This window comes from Pristiophorus japonicus, chromosome 10 (assembly GCF_044704955.1).
Source record: "Pristiophorus japonicus isolate sPriJap1 chromosome 10, sPriJap1.hap1, whole genome shotgun sequence".
NCBI classification, from domain to species: domain Eukaryota; kingdom Metazoa; phylum Chordata; class Chondrichthyes; family Pristiophoridae; genus Pristiophorus; species Pristiophorus japonicus.
In genome coordinates, this window is record NC_091986.1 from 93,604 (window position 1) to 110,568 (window position 16,965).

The 16,965-nt window shown below is 48.6% G+C and overlaps 1 protein-coding gene across 1 annotated transcript in view; it reads left to right on the forward strand.

Moving 5' to 3' along the window:
* Positions 1-16,965, forward strand: part of LOC139275340 (UDP-glucose:glycoprotein glucosyltransferase 1-like) — a 135,439-nt gene that overhangs the window by 91,125 nt on the left and 27,349 nt on the right. The window contains exons 16-19 of the mRNA XM_070892651.1: positions 11,619-11,703; positions 12,095-12,277; positions 15,013-15,173; positions 15,584-15,698. Coding sequence (XP_070748752.1) covers positions 11,619-11,703; positions 12,095-12,277; positions 15,013-15,173; positions 15,584-15,698 — 544 coding nt within the window. The remainder of the gene's footprint in view (positions 1-11,618; positions 11,704-12,094; positions 12,278-15,012; positions 15,174-15,583; positions 15,699-16,965) is intronic.

The following is a 16,965-nucleotide window of genomic DNA, read 5'->3' on the forward strand; positions in this document are numbered from 1 at the left end:
AGAGATGGTCACAGAGATATGCCAGCTCATAAAGGCAGACCTACAGCCTACCAGCGGCAACAGGACTGCACTGCCCGTCGAGGTGATGGTGACTGCTGCACTTGCCTTCTATGCCCCCGGCTCCTTTCAGACATCAGCAGGGGACATGTTCCATCTCGCAGTACGCTACACATTGCTGCATTCGCCAGGTGACTACTGCACTGTACGCACGCAGGATGGACTTCATAAAGTTCCCAATGACTAAGGAAGCACAGAATGAGAAGGCTGTAGATTTTGGATGAATTGTTGGCTTCCCCAAGGTTCAGGGTGCCATTGACTGTCTGCACATCACCCTGTGAGCACCTTTACTCAATCCAGAGGTTTACCGAAACTGAAAGTGATTCCACTCGCTGAATGTACAGATGGTGTGCGACCATACTCAGCACATCATGGCAGTAAATGCCCAATAGCCAGGGAGCATCCTTGATGCTTTCATCTTGCGTGAGAGCACTGTCTCATGTCTGTTCGAGCGCCAGCCACAAGGCCAGAGCTGGATGCTGGGGGTCAAAGGTTACAGCCTCACCACCTGGCTCATGACCCCCCCCCAACCTCCACAACCCTCAGACAGAAGCCGAGCATCGCTATAATAAGAGCCATATAGCCACACGCAACATTGCCGAAAAGACAATTGGAGTGCTCCAACATCACTTCCGATGCTGGACTATGGAGACTGCCTGCAGTACTCCCCTCATCAGAGCTCTGAGTTTATTGTGGTGTGCTGCATGCTACACAACTTACCCAAGTCTTGGGTAATCCTTGCCACTGGACCAAGACCTAACTCTGTCAAGCCCGTGTGGTGGCTGGTGTGCAACGGCCGCCACACGTTAAAAAAATCCACGCACAGGCATCTTCCACCATTCACGATGTAGTTCTGTATCTGGAATATTAGGTCCTTCATTGAAACACCTGTGAACTCATCCCTTTATGGCGTGGGAGCAAGGTCATCCTCACTTCGAGGGACTGCCTATGATGATGATGACACAACTTAGCCATCATAAGGGCACAGGATTTGCCACTGGGGACTGCAGGACCACCTCAGGAAAGAGGAGGAGAAGCCAATGGGAACCAATGCCACCACAACCACAGGGGAGGCCTCGTGAAGCTTTCGTTAGCAGCTGATAATTCAACACTTTGCTTGAAGATTGAACGGCACGTTTGATTGTTGCCTGGCCACTCTATCCCACCATGTTGATTATTCCCCCTCTTCTGCAAATGAAACACTACACAGGAATGGTTAAGTTGAACAAAATAACTTATTAAAGTAACTTGAACAACATGTATTAAACATTTCAAAACTGGAATAAAATTTATTAAACATTATTGTGAATTGGGAAACTTTAAAAACTTTTATAAAATAGGAACAACAACAAAACAACAACCCCTGCACCAAATGCCTTTTACCTCCAGCCCCTCTTTCTCCCCCCCCCCACCCCTTTCACTCTAACCCCCCTTCCTCGCATCATGACCCTACCCAAGGCGGCATTAAAATGTCGTGCAGCAAGGCAGCCAGAGTCCTGCTGTATTAGGGGGAGAGACAATGGAGACACCATGTGTGGATCCCCTGCTCGGTATGGAAGGCTTGGCTTGTGAGTGGCGAGCCTCTTGCTCACCAGGTGATGTCGGTCTGGCTGTGACACTGGGGACTGTAGTGTGAAAGATGGAGACCATCAACTGCACGCGGGCGTTGACAGCCTCGGTGCTTTCACAGCTCACAGACAATCTGCGACCCAACCTCCGTCATGTTCGCGGATAGTGCCGCAATGTTTGCGGGAATCCTAACCAGGATGTCTCGGAGCTGTTGGGTGAGCTGGACGCTCTCCCTGGACAGTCCCACCATGTCCAGGAGTGTTTCTGTCTGTCAGCAGACCAGCTTTGCCAACTCACCCGGAGAGACGCATACGGGATTCATCCCCAGTAGTGCGTTGCTGCATGCTGCTTGTACTCTGGACCTTGGATGGCTCAAAGCCCCAGAATGTTTGTTCCTCGGATGAGCTCCTGGCCGGAGAAAAAAGAGGTGTTGAGTGTACCGGCCCCTCCAGCCGCCCCCCCCCCCCCCCCCCCCGGGAGGTTGATTGATATGCTCCTCTTGTGGAAATTCATCAGCCTCATCCTCCTCCTCCACCCCCACATGACGGGCTGAGGTGGTGGCTTCCATTGGAGGATGTGGTGCATGCGACTCCTCATCTGGAAATAGAAAACAGATGAGTGGTTAGCAGCAGGGGGAGGGACAGGGTGACATGAGTAAGGTCACATTGCACATGCTCATTTGAAGAACCACCTCTAATCCATTATATCCAGTCCACAGACACTGCCCCAATCCTAGTCCACAGATACTGCATCACATTGCCCCACCCAGCCCGGGGAGTGTGCAGGACTTACCCTCACTATCGAACGGGAGCTCAGCATCCCCACGGACAGTTGCCTTCCCTGAGGCACTGATCAGACCGGCCACTCGCTCCTCGATGTCTGTCAGAGGCCTGGTTCTTGGTGGACCACCGCCTGTCCATCGCTGCTCCCGGCGGTTGTGGGACAACTTTCCGTACAAAGATGACAATGGGAATGGTTACCAGAGGGCCCTACTGCTCCTGTGGCAGTCACAGATAGCCACCAAAGCACTTATACCACACTGTGTGCATTTAATACAGTCCTGTGTTTAATGGCCCCTGGTAGTTGCACGCGGTTCATGAGGAAGACATCGAAGTGATGAAACATCTTTTAAGATCTCAGGAAGCAGTCTTTATAATGTGTGACGATCATTCATGGCAAATAAGGTGCAACGTTAAGCCTACTGATACCAACATGTGTCACATTTACAATTTAAGTAATTGGAGTGCATCAATTAAAATATTACTTACTCTGCTATGGTCATTGAACCTCTTGCGGCACTGGGTGTGGGTCCTTCTGATGTCATCGATACAAGACACCTCAGCGATGCTGGTCCAAATGTGCCGAAAAACCGCTGGGAGGGGTTTACTTGCACCCCTCCTATTTAACTCCCCCCATCTCCTCTCTACAGCAGTGACAAGGGCCTCATTGGCCTCATTACTAAGCTTTCTCGCTCTCTGCCTGCTCCCATCTCCTTCCATCCTGACTGCAAAATAAAATGGCTGATTCAGCCCTGGGTGTACTAAGCGTGCGCTCCCTGACAGCTGACCAGAAGCGCGAGAAGAAATACATTGAGAAAAAAAAATTCCAACCAGAAATTCACGCATGTGAAGAAGGTCCAAATTTATTTTTGGTCGCAAATTTTGGCTCCACGCACAAATCCTATTGAGCAACACCGGATTTATCGTCATTGCTCTTCACCGTTTCACAAATTTTAAGAGCTCTGGCGGTAGCGGTACCCCAGCGCTAAAAAACATTTCCGCCGCGATTATCGCCTAAAAATGGGTGAAATCGCAAAAAGCCCAAATTCTAGTCCAGCGAATGCAAAAGCTAGGAAATTATGATGAACCTGCATACAACACTGGTTCGGCCCCAGCTGGAGTATTGTGTCCAATTCTGGGCACCACACTTTAGGAAGGATGTGAAGGCCTTAGAGAGGGTGCGGAGGAGATTTACGAGAATGGTTCCAGGGATGAGGGACTTCAGTTACGGGGATAGACTGGAGAAGCTGGGGTTGTTCTCCTTGGAGCAGAGAAGGTTGAGAGGAGATTTGATCGAGGTGTTCACAATCATGAGGGGTCTGGACAGAGTAGACAGAGAGAAACTGTTCCCATTGGCAGAAGGGTCGAGAACCAGAGGACTCAGATTTAAGGCGATTGGCAGAAGAACCAAAGGGACATGAGGAAAAACTTTCACACAGCGAGTGGTTAGGATCTGGAGTGCACTGCCTGAAAGGTTGGTGGAGGCAGACTCAATCGTGGCTTTCAAAAGGGAATTGGATAAGACCCTGAAAGAACAAAATTTGCAGGGCTAGGGGAAATGGTATGTTGGCCTTCATTGCTAGGGGATTTGAGTATAGGAGCAGGGAGGTCTTACTGCTGTTGTACAGGGCCTTGATGTGAGGCCTCACCTGGAATATTGTGTGCCGTTTTGGTCTCCTAATCTGAGGAAGAACGTTCTTGCTATTGAGGGAGTGCAGCGAAGGTTCACCAGACTGATTCCCGAGAGGCAGGACTGACATATGAAGAAAGACTGGATCGACTGGGTTTGTATTCACTGGAGTTTAGAAGGATGAGAGGGGATCACATAGAAACATATAAAATTCTGACAGGATTGGACAGGTTAGATGCAGGAAGAATAAATCCAGAACCAGGGGACACAGTCTAAGGATAAGGGGTAAGCAATTTAGGACTGAGATGAGGAGAAACCTTTTCACCCAGAGAGTTGTTAACCTGTGGAATTCCCTGCCGCAGAGAGTCGTTGAGGCCAGTTCGTTAGATATATTCAAAAGGGAGTTAGATATGGCCATTACGGCTAAAGGGATCAAGGGGTAAGGAGAGAAAGCAGGAATGGGGTACTGAGGTGAATGATCAGCCATGATCATATTGAATGGTGGTGCAGGCTCGAAGGGCTGAATGGCCTACTCCTGCACCTATTTTCTATGTAAAGGGCGGGGGAGTGGGACTGGCTGAGGTGCTCTTGCAGAGAGCCAGCATGGGCTTGACGGGCCAAATGGCCGCCTTCCGTGCTGTAACCGTTCTATGATTCTAACGGAGAAGAGGATAGAGACATAGATAAAGAGAAGGTATGAAAACAGTTAGAAGTGCTGAAGGTAAAAAAGTCACCCAGTCCAGATAGAATGCATCGTAGGTTGCTGAGGGAAGTAAGAGTGGAAATAGCAGAGGCTCTGGCCACAATCCTCCAATCCTCCTTCGATGGGGTTGTGGTGCCGAAGGACTGGAGCATTGCAAACGTTGCTCCCCTTTTTCAAAAAAAGGAAAGGGATAAATTTCAGGCCAGTCAGCCCAGCGTCGATGATGGGGAAATGTCTCAGCCTAGGCATTCGGGCTTTAGTGGCTGTAAATCCCGTTTCGATTTAAAAATGTCGGCCAACTCGCTTCGACTTGCTTCTGGTAGGTTCCATGGCGGCTGCCATTTTTGGCAGGTTGGCACACTGCTGATGGGAGCGCTCGCTGGAGAAATGATAATGAGCAGATCGTGACGTTAATTAGTGTGCAACGCTGATTGCAAACACGATCTGCCGCTGTCGCTGTCGCTGTTCCACTTACTGTAATCGACCAGCTGACTCAGTGTTCAGCATCGGGATCATCGCCAACAAACTGCAGCTGTCACGCTCTCTCAGTTTGACTGCCACCGTCTAAGTTTCTGCAACTTCAGCAGCTTCTAAACTTGGTTAAGGGTGATGGGGAGTGTTACTGCAAGTGGAGAACGTCTTCATTCTCAGTTATAGGCTTCTGCTCACAGTCATGGGGGCCGTACTGTCAGTCCCCCTCGCGCTCCAGTATCATAGGGAGAGGGAGTGGAGGGAGAGAAGATGCTGGAAGAGGAGGGTCAGGAGGTCTTACCCACCTAGGGTCTTTCAAAAGCACTTCTCCCACCTCCGCCTACACCAGGAGCAGTGTATTAGGAGGCTTTGCTTCACCAAGGAGGTGATCACCAAACTCTGCCACCTCCTGTAACCAGACCTGCGGCCACAGAGCAGGGCGACCTCGGCTCTCCCAGTGGCCCTCAATTTCTTTGCCAGCGAATCCTTCCAGTCTGCAGCAGGAGACACAGCGAACATCTCCCCGTTCGCCGTCCATCGCTGCATCCGGGAGCTCACCAAGGCTCTACTCCAGGAGAGCGAACTTCATTGCCTTCTCTCTGAGCAGAGGGAAGTGGGACCAGCGTCCTTGTTGCTTTGCCAGGATAGCAGCTTCCCCAGGGTGCAGGGCGCCATCGACTGCACACATGTAGCTTTGTGAGCTCCGTGTAATAATGCTGAGATCTTCCATAACCACAAAGGCTGCCAATCACTCGGTGTGCAGCTGTTGTGCGACCATACCCAGTGCAACATGATGGTCAATGCCCGCTATCCTGGCAGCAGCCACGATGCCTTCATCCTGCGCCAGTCCGCTGTGCCACCAATCTTCCAGCCACTACGTCAAACCCGAGGGTGGCTGCTCGGAGACAGGGCTATCCGCTCTGCACCTGGCTGATGACTCCTCTCTGTAAACCCACCACTCGTGGCTGGTACATCTATAATGGCAGCCATGCTGCGACAAGGATCGTCATCGAACAGACCATTGGGGAGCTCAAACAATGGTTCCGCTGCCTTTATCACGCAGAAGGAGCCCCCCAGTACTCACTGGTGCAGGGGTCTGCTGCATGCTCCACAACTTGGCCATGAGGGCCCAGCTCTTGCCGCCAGGGATTGTGGGACCACCGCAGGGGGAGGGGGGAGGAGGCAGGCAACAGATACCTGTTCCGGAATGGCTTTCCGCGAGAGCTTCATCAGACCACGATTCCAGTCAATGAAACTCCAGATGCCCATTGCTCAGCACTTTCCCATCATAACATCCTCCTGTCCTGGAATATCACAGAGCCTCCTGACACAACGCGGAATGAGAAGCACCACAAAACACACATTCCAAACATAAATCTAAAATTAATCTAAATGTAATCAAAATGACAATATGAACGATTCACCCCTTAGTGCCTGCCTTTCCCGACTCTCGTGCTCCTACACCATGCTCCCCCAGTGGAAGGCTGCTGTGATTCAGTGTTGGAGACGACAGATGGCCTTACAGGACGACTTCGGCTGTAGACTGCATCACCTGGGCCTGGGCGGCAGCAGTCTGCGCTAGCTGGCTGACAGGCAACAGCAAGGGCAATGGCGGAGTGGCAGTGGGAGTAGGAATGCTGTAATCCTGAGAGTGGACAGCAGGTTCCTGCTCCACGGACCCACTGCCACTCCCGGGGCAGTGCCTCAGCATCCCCAGCAACCTGTTGGAGGACAGATTGCTGGCCTGCTGCGACACCCTGCAAGCCCGTGCTCGATGGTGGTAAACCCAGCGGCGATGGCAGCAGTCTGAGCTTCCCCTGCAGTCTGAGACCTAGGGTCACTTCCGCCCGTGCTGCAATGGAAGCCGCGACATTGCCTGTCACGCAGCATCATGGCCGGGGCCACACGGTCTCTCCTGGAGCTTTCCATCGTTTCCAGCCTGGAAACCCTGGGCTCCAAACTCTGTGCAAAATCCCGGCCAATGTTGGAGCGGGACTCCACCACGCTCCTTGACACGGCCCAGAGGCTCCCCGGCCTGTCAATGCACCGAGCCTTTCACTGTGCATGGCCATCGCCCTTCATCTAACGACACCCATTCAGCTCATCATCTGAGTCCTGTGCAGCAGGACCCGTGTGGGAACTCGCCCTCTGAGCCCCCGAGCGACACTTTCCCCCGGCCTGGCTGCAACCCATTCATGCCCGGTGCCTCGCCCTGAGAGATCCCGCCTCTATACCCCCCTCTACATTCTGCGCAGGGCCAGTTTCTCAGCTGGTGTCTGCAAGTGTCAGCTGTAGTGTTAGTGTCTTGTTCGTCTCCTCCTCCAGTTTGCTCAACATGACCGACAGGCAGTTCTCGGGTATCTGAAAGCACAAAGGCCCAAGGGTCAGGTTGTGATGTAGGGGTGGGAGGGGAAAGTGAGAGATCTATGCATACACCAACTGCAGCTTGTAAGTGAGAGGAGAATGTGGGATGAGGGGGATGTTTGAAGAAGGATTAGGTGTGAACATACCATTGGAGGGCCATGGACTCTGTCACTGCCCCTCCAAAGGTTTCCAGGAGGGACTCCTCGAGGTCTGTCAGGTTCTCAATTGTGGCTTGGGCCACCTCCGTCTGCTGCTGCTCTCTCCTGTTATGGGCAACCTTGGCCTGCAAGAGAAAGGGAAGTGTGTTAGTGAGTGTGCTGCAACGTGTTTGGGTGATGTGCCTGCCATAGTTGAATAGTGGTCAGTGTGTGCACAGTGTGAGGGTGAAGTGAAGCTATGATTGTGAGGTGTGAGTGGTGATAGGCAGAGATTGTTGGTGGTGTGTTCAGTGTGCGGGGCTGGGATTGTGGTGTGTTCAGTGTGAGAGGCTGGGATTGTGGTGTATTCAGTGTGAGGGGCTGGGTGGGTATGGTATGTTCAGTGTGAGGGGCCGGGGGTACAGATGGTGGGATGTGACATTTGCTGAAACTTTCACGCACCTTGACCGGCCGTGTGAGGTCAATGAACTTTTCCTGGTCTGGATCCAGGTCCTTGTGACCACATGGTGGCTGTGGCAGCATCCGCTTTCTCCTCCCACAACCTTCTGCAAGTGGCCTTGGATGGTCTCCCGTCGCCCTGCGGATACAGGACAGCCCACCTTTGTTGCAGCAGCAAGACTAGGGCCCCCAGGGCAGCATTGACGAAGTTCTTGCCCGCTCTCTCGGTTGCTGTGCCATGGCGCTCTCGACAATGACAATGTGGTGTTTCTGAAACAAAGTAGTGCAGAGAGCCGAGGCCAAACCTGATTGGCTGTTAGACTGAGACCAGCACGGCAATCACTATAATCAACGGGCAGCACCAATTTTGCCTGCTCCACTTTGAATTGGATAATGGTGCTGGCCCATGGCACACCCGTTTCTGGGCCAGATTCAATTGCTAGTCAGTTATTCCGAGATAAAATAAATTGTCAAATGGAAGAATATCAGTTAATAAATGACAGTCAACGCGGATTTGTTAAAGGCAAATCGTGTCTGACTAACTTGATTGAGTTCTTCGATTAAATAACGGAGTGGGTTGCTGAGGGCAGTGCAGGTGATGTTCTGTACATGGACTTTTAAAAGGTGGTTGAAAAGTGCCACATTCTCGGCTTATAGCAAAATTTAAGACCATGGGGTTAAAGGGGCAGTGGATACAAAATTAGATGAGAGATAGAAAGCAGAGAGTCATGGTGAATGGCGATTGTTCAGGCTGGAGGAAAGTATACCATGGTGTCTCTCCGGGATCTGTATTGGGACCATGCTCATTTTCAGATATGTTACTGACCTGGACTTGCGTATAGACAGCATAATTTCAAGCAATGTAATAAACAGTGAGGAGGATAGTAGCAGACGGCAGGAGGACAGACAGGTTGGTGAAATGAGCAGACCCATGGCAGATCCAATTTAATCAGAGAAGTGTGAAGTGATGCATTTTGGAACGAAGAATGCGAAGAGGCAGTATAAACTAAATGGTGCAACATTAAAGGGGGTTCAGAGACCTGGGTGTTTGCATACACACACCTTTGAAATGGGAAGAACAAGTTGATTCGGTTTTATAAATAGAGGCATACAGTTGAAAAGCAGAGAAGTTCTGGTGAAGCTTTATAAACCACTGGTTAGACCTCAGTTAAAGTATTGTGTCCGATTCTGGGCATCCCACTTCAGGGAGGATGTCGAGGCCTTGGAGAGGGTGCGGAGGAGATTTACGAGAACGGTCCCAGGGATGAGGGAATTCAATTATGTGGGAGGCGAGAGAAGCTGGTGGTGTTCTCCTTAGAGCAAAGAAGATAAAGGGGAAATTTAATCGAGGTGTTCAAATTAATGAGGGGTTTTGATCGAGTTGATGGGGAGAAACTGTTTGCACTGGCAAAAGGCTGGGTAACCAGAGGAAACAGATCGAAGATCATTGGCAAAAAAGCCAGGGGGAGTGAATTCTTATGTTCTGGAATGCATCACCTGGAAGGGTGATGGAAGAGGATTCAATAGTCCCTTTTCAAAAGGGAACTGTTTAATGCCACTTTTTAAAAAAGGAGGGAGAGAGAAAGCAGGGAATTATAGCGACATCAGTAGTGGGGAAAATGTTGGAATCAATTATTAAAGATGAAATAGTAGCGCATTTGGAAAGCAGTGACAGGATCGTTTTTTTGATTTTTTGAGGATGTAACTAGTAGAATGGACAAGGGAGAACCAGTGGATGTGGTGTATTTGGACTTTCAAAAGGCTTTTGACAAGGTCCCACACAAGAGATTGGTGTGCAAAATTAAAGCACGTGGTATTGGGGGTAATGTACTGACGTGGATAGAGAACTGGTTAGCAGACAGGAAGCAGAGAGTAGGGATAAACGGGTCCTTTTCAGAATGGCAGGCAGTGACTAGTGGGGTACTGCAGGGCTCAGTTATTTACAATATACATTAATGATTTGGACAAAGGAATTGAATGTAATATCTCCAAGTTTGCAGATGACACTAAGCTGGGTGGCAGTGTGAGCTGTGAGGAGGATGCTAAGAGGCTGCAGGGTGACTTGGACAGGTTAGATGAGTGGGCAAATGCATGGTAAATGCAGTATAATATGGATAAATGTGAGGTTATCCACTTTGGTGGCAAAAACAGGGAGGCAAAATATTATTTGAATGGTGACAGATTAGGAAAAGGGGAGGTGCAATGAGACCTGGGTGTCATGGTACATCAGTCATTGAAAGTTGGCATGCAGGTACAGCAGGCGGTGAAGAAGGCAATGGCATGTTGGCCTTCATAGCGAGAGGATTTGAGTATAGGAGCAGGGCGGTCTTACTGCAGTTGTACAGGGCCTTGGTGAAGCCTCACCTGGAATATTGTGTTCAGTTTTGGTCTCCTAATCTGAGGAAGGACGTTGCTATTGAGGGAGTGCAGCGAAGTTCACCAGACTGATTCCTGGGATGGCAGGACTGACGTATGAGGAGAGACTGGATCAACTAGGCTTATATTTACTGGAATTTAGAAGAATGAGAGGGGATCTCATAGAAACATATAAAATTCTGACAGGACTGGACAGGTTAGATGCAGGAAGAATGTTCCCAATGTTGGGGAAGTCCAGAAATAGGGGTCACAGTCTAAGGATAAAGGGTAAGCCATTTAGGACCGAGATGAGGAGAACCTTCTTTACTCCGAGAATTGTGAAACTGTGGAATTCCCTGCCGCAGAGAGTTGTTGATGCCAGTTCATTGGATATATTCAAGAGGAAGTTAGATGTGTCCCTTACGGCTAAAGGGATCAAGGGATATGGAGAGAAAGCAGGAGTGGGGTACTGAAGGAATGATCAGCCATGATCTTATTGAATGGTGGTGCAGGCTCGAAGGGTCGAATGGCCTACTCCTGCACCTATTTTCTATGTTTCTATATTTAAAAAGCGGATATTTTCAGGCCTATGGGGAAAGGACTATTTGAATCGCTCTTTCACAGAGTTGGCACAGGCTCGATGGCCCCCCATTGGGCTCTCTGTCCTGAATAATTCTGTGGTTAAATGGTGCGTCTGGGAATGTAGTGATGCCTGTTATTGAATGTTCCAGTAGGGTTTAATTGCATCTATAAATGTAAATTGGAATTGAATGAAAATTGTATCAAATGGGTGTTTTACTCTCGAGAACACACCATGATATAAACAAGAGTAAGTTCCTTCATTAACTTCACTAACCTTTTTCTAGTTTGTGTATATTTAGTTGTTTTTCCTGACTGTACGTTACAGCTTAACTTTGTTTTCTTAATTCGGAAATGGTATTTTGCCTGGTACAAAAATGGGCGGGTGATGTAACTTGCATTCTGAGTCAATCATTGTGTCTAACAGCCCAAATCATTCTCTGTATTTAAGTTGCATTGACAACATGCAGACTTTAAAATGTTAAATTCTTTGTTTTTGACATTTATATTTTCAGAATAATGATGCTTTCTGTGTTAAAGAACACCAAATCCCCTGTCAAGTTCTGGTTTTTGAAGAATTACCTCTCTCCTACTTTCAAAGTAAGGGAACTTTGATATTCAGGACACTGAACACATTGCAGGAACTGAAGCTATTGGAACCGGCCAGCAGACCGGGCAGCATGTGTAAAGGGAACGTAGAAATTAACATTCTTCAGAACTGACCTGCTGAATATTTCCAGAATGTTCTGTTTCTGTTTCAGATTTTAAGCCTCTTTGGTATTTTGCTTTATATTTATCAGTATCTTGTGATTGATTTCCTTAACCACGTAATTCGCTAATGGGTGCAAGTAATTAGAGTAACTACTCATAAAATAATGTTCTTTGTTGTTTTTCTCATGTTGGGAAAGTGTTCCGCTTATTTGTGGTGTTCTGGAGTCTGTTGTGTTGCAGAAGGAATATCTTGCTTAACAACTTTAATTTCCTCACCTAGGAGTTCATTCCAGAAATGGCAAATGAATATGGATTCCAGTACGAGTTGGTGCAGTACAAGTGGCCTCGTTGGCTCCATCAACAGTCAGAGAAACAGAGGATTATCTGGGGCTATAAGATCCTTTTTCTAGATGTTCTCTTCCCATTAGCTGTTAACAAAATAATCTTTGTTGATGCTGACCAGGTAAATATGTTTCTTTTGAATGGTAGCATGATCCACATAGGGACTGAATAGCCTAATGAATGTACAGACCACAGGGATCGCCTGGGCTCACAGAATATCAGAACATTGGCTCAATGCTGTGCATTACATTACGTTACATTGAAGAAAACATTGACTGTTTCCTTTGCAACCCATTTGATTTCCCAATATCGGCTGCACCCAGAAAAATCTTCCCAAGAAGTCAAGTTCTGTACACCAGATATACAGCAATAAATTAACTTTTAATCCAATGGTGTTACATTTTAGATGAAAATGTGTTTTTGAAATGATCACCTGTATCTCTGCTTGTCTTCCTTACACACACACTGTTTTTCGTTTTGTTTTTCGCTCTTTTCATCTCTGCCTTTCTTTCTCTCTCTCTCTCTCTGTACACTTCTCACATTTTCTCTATTTTCAGAATCTTTTTTTTACTCTCATCCCCCTTTATGTGCGTATCTTACTCCCTCTCATGCACATTTTCACTCTCATTTTCTCTCGCTGGTGCAGAATTTGCAGTTGTAATGATTGCGAAACTGTCATTGTTTGCTGTCATTACAGCTGTAAATCTGAGCACAATCTCTGGAGTACGCAGTTACACGTGGAAATCCAAAAGCTCATTTGCTGCTCCACCAGAGGGCACACTGTACAACTCCCGGAGTCGGCAATCGATTGAAATCACTGAACTGCCAAAAATGTCCACTTTTATGCTGGAATATCGCTCCTAAAACCCCCGAAAAGTTAACCCTTGTTGAATGAGGTGTTACTGGGTTTTTAATAGCGTACCGAGTCATAATTACTGCTGAACAATCATTCTGGACCTAAAAAGGTAATTTTATATTTATGGAATTACAAATGTTTCCATTATACAAATTTCGATGGTTTTAATATTTTTTTTTAAATTTTGATATTTCAGCCTCTACCTTAATCCCATGTGTATGTCCTAATCTTTATGTCACTCTCTGTAAAATGATTAAAAAAGCATTTTATTTCCTGATTTGCTGGCTTCAGTGTGATTGGCTACTTAGCCAGCTTGATGACATCACTGTTGCTGGACACTGGATATCCCTAAACTTGGCGCCAGATTCAAATTAACGTCAGAAAATGGCTGATCTTTGTGGGCAGCTTTCTTCGAGGTCACCGGTGAGAGCCATGACTTCACCGCTGACCGCAAAATCCAGGCATTGCCTCTTTCTCTGCCCTCCCCTGGGTATCTGGACACAGACTTGGGGCATTGACCCTTTGACAGCTGCAGAATTGATCTCTTCTAGATATGGAAAAGGGCCTGGGGGGGGGCAGAGGTTCAGGCTAGGGGAAGCCCAACCCTACTCTGGGATACTGGTGGGGGGGGGGGGGGGCAGGCAGAGGTTCCGGCTAGGGGAAGCCCAACCCTACTCTGGGATACTGGTGGGGGGGGGGGGGGCAGGCAGAGGTTCCGGCTAGGGGAAGCCCAACCCTACTCTGGGATACTGGTAGGGGGGGGGGGGGGGCAGGCAGAGGTTCAGGCTAGGGGAAGCCCAACCCTACTCTGGGATACTGGTGGGGGGGGGGGGGGGCAGGCAGAGGTTCCGGCTAGGGGAAGCCCAACCCTACTCTGGGATACTGGTGGGGGGGGGGGGGGCAGGCAGAGGTTCCGGCTAGGGGAAGCCCAACCCTACTCTGGGATACTGGTAGGGGGGGGGGGGGGGCAGGCAGAGGTTCAGGCTAGGGGAAGCCCAACCCTACTCTGGGATACTGGTAGGGGGGGGGGGGGGGGGCAGAGGTTCAGGCTAGGGGAAGCCCAACCCTACTCTGGGATACTGGTAGTGGGGGAAAAGGTTCAGCCTAGGGGAAGCCCGAGTCTACTCTGGGATACTGGTGGGGGGGGAGCAGAGGTTCAGACTAGGGGAAGCCCGACCCTACTCTGGGATACTGGTGGGGAGGGGGGGGGGCAGAGGTTCAGACTAGGGGAAGCCCGAGCCTACTCTGGGATACTGGTAGGGGGGGGGGGGCAGAGGTTCAGACTAGGGGAAGCCCAACCCTACTCTGGGATACTGGTGGGGGGGGGGCAGAGGTTCAGACTAGGGGAAGCCCGAGCCTACTCTGGGATACACCTCTACCGTTCTCCATTGGCCATCTTCTCACTCTCAGAAATGGGCTGAGAGACCTGATCTTGATTGGTCCCGATAGATCCAGGAGCTACGGCAACATACGTAGAGTTGACAGTTTGTATGCACAGTATATTAATGATCTAGAAATGAGCACCATGTAAATATGTGACATTAATGCACACAGTCAAAGATGGAAAGGATCAGAATAGACTTTGGCCATTGAAAAAATTCTACAGCAACCAAAAAGAAATGTTGTAGTCAGGCCCACTTGTGTACAACGATTGACTATTTTTAACTTCTTTTAATAAAAACAGAACTACAGAGCAGGGTTAACTAGTTTTTCTTCTTCTTGTCAAAATATCTATTCTTAAAATACTTTAGTGGGGGTAATTTCCTCTTGAGATTGAAAGCTTCCATCGGTTCTCAGAATGAGTGTATCTGTTCAGCACATCTTCATTTGTTCCCAGCTCAACAACTCTTAAACCGTTTGCTTGTGACATCATGCAAGACTCTCCTCTTTTCCCAAAGTATACAAGAAATCTTTCTTTTAAAGAAAGTATTGTTGAACGCTGCTTCTTTAATGAACAAGTTACCAGCATTAAATATTTACTTTTCTTCTCTCCTGTTGAGATTGTGAGAAGTGATTTAAAAGAACTCTGTGATGTGGATCTCGAGGGTGCTCCCTATGGATACACGCCATTCTGTGACAGTCGCAGGGAAATGGATGGTTACCGCTTCTGGAACTCTGGATACTGGGCCTCACATTTGGGGGGCAGAAAGTACCACATTAGGTATAGTTTCTGCTCAACACTTTTATTTGGAAGGGGGTGGAGGAAAAGACGAGGAAATGTTTTTTGACATAAGAACACAAGAAATAGGAGCAGAAGTAGGCCATACGGCCCCTCGAGCCTGCTCCACCATTTAATACGATCATGGCTGATCTGATCATGGACTCAGCTCCACTTCCCCACCCACTCCCCATAACCCCGTATTCCCTTATCATTGCGCTGAGGATTTATTAACGTGTTTTACAAAATTGATTGGACTTTGGCCAAATTGATTTTTTGATTTGTGATGGCGATTCAGTTATGATTGCCTAGTACTGGATATTTTCACTGTCTCAAGTCCTATAATTATAATGAGAAAAATCTGCAAAAAAGCCTTTTGTGTATCACAGCGGTTATATTATCTCTGTTTCTAGTGCTTTGTATATTGTGGATTTAAAGAAATTTCGGAAAATCGCGGCAGGCGATGGCCTTCGAGGCCAGTATCAAGCCCTCAGTCAGGATCCCAACAGTCTGTCTAACCTGGATCAGGTCAGGTTTTACTTCATTTGGTTATGAATAACGTATATGTGGTTCAGATGATCCTACAACATCAACTTGTATTTATATAGCACCTTTAACGTAGTAACGCACCCCAAGGTGCTTCACAGGCGTGTTATAAGACAACGGAAATTAGGCCAGATGATCAAAAGCTTGGTCAAAGAGGTTGGTTTTAAAGTGTGTCTTAAAGGGGGAAAGAGAGGTATCAGGGCGGTGAGGCTAAGGAACAGGAGGAGGCCATTCAGCCCCTCGCGCCTGTTCCGCCATTCAATGAGATCACGGCTGATCTGTGGCCTATCTCCATATACCCGATTTGGCTCATATCTCTTGATACCTTTGGTTTTCAAAAAGTTATTAATCTCAACTTCAAAATTAACAATTTATCTAGCATCAATTGACGTTTGCGGGAGAGAGTTCCAAACTTCTACCACCCATTGTGTATCGACCCCCCGTCCAAAACGGCACCGGTGCAGGAAAGACATTTTCAGGAGCAGCCAGCCACCTCCCCTTTAACCTTTGCCCCGGTCATGGCTGGCCACCTCCCCTTTAACCTTTGCCCCGGTCATGGCTGGCCACCTCCCCTTTAACCTTTGCCCCAGTCGTGGCTGGCCACCTCCCCTTTAACCTTTGCCCCGGTCTTGGCCGGCCACCTCCCCTTTAACCTTTGCCCCAGTCGTGGCTGGCCACCTCCCCTTTAACCTTTGCCCCGATAGCGGCCGCCCGCCGGGTACACGTCCTCCCGCCGGGTACACGTCCTCCCGCCGGGTACACGTCCTCCCGCCGGGTACACGTCCTCCCGCCGGGTACACGTCCTCTGAGGCTCTCGCTGTCATCGCCCGACGCAGCTTCAGGGGGCGAGACCCAATTTAGAGTCCAGGGCGATGCACCCGCCGATGATGTCACGATCTGCGAGAGGCGGATTTAGCGGGAGTCGTTAGCGGAGTCGCGCTCAGTCGCAAAGTGGTTTGTGCCCCGGGGGCGCTAATGGGAGGTGCAACTGACCCGAATTTCGCCCCCGCGTTAATTATTACGTTCGGCTAATTCAAAGCTGTCTTTGTGTTTCTTGACAATTGTTAAGAAAAATAACTGGAGATTAATGATTTATTTCAGATTGGCTGCACAACATGTTAGCAAGTTAAGTTTCCTAACTATTTAACCACCTCTCCAGGATTGATTCATGCACGTGTTTACATGTTGCTCACTACCTTGAATCTCGAACATTCCTTTATCTGATTAGTTCTAAATTCCACAGGGGCAT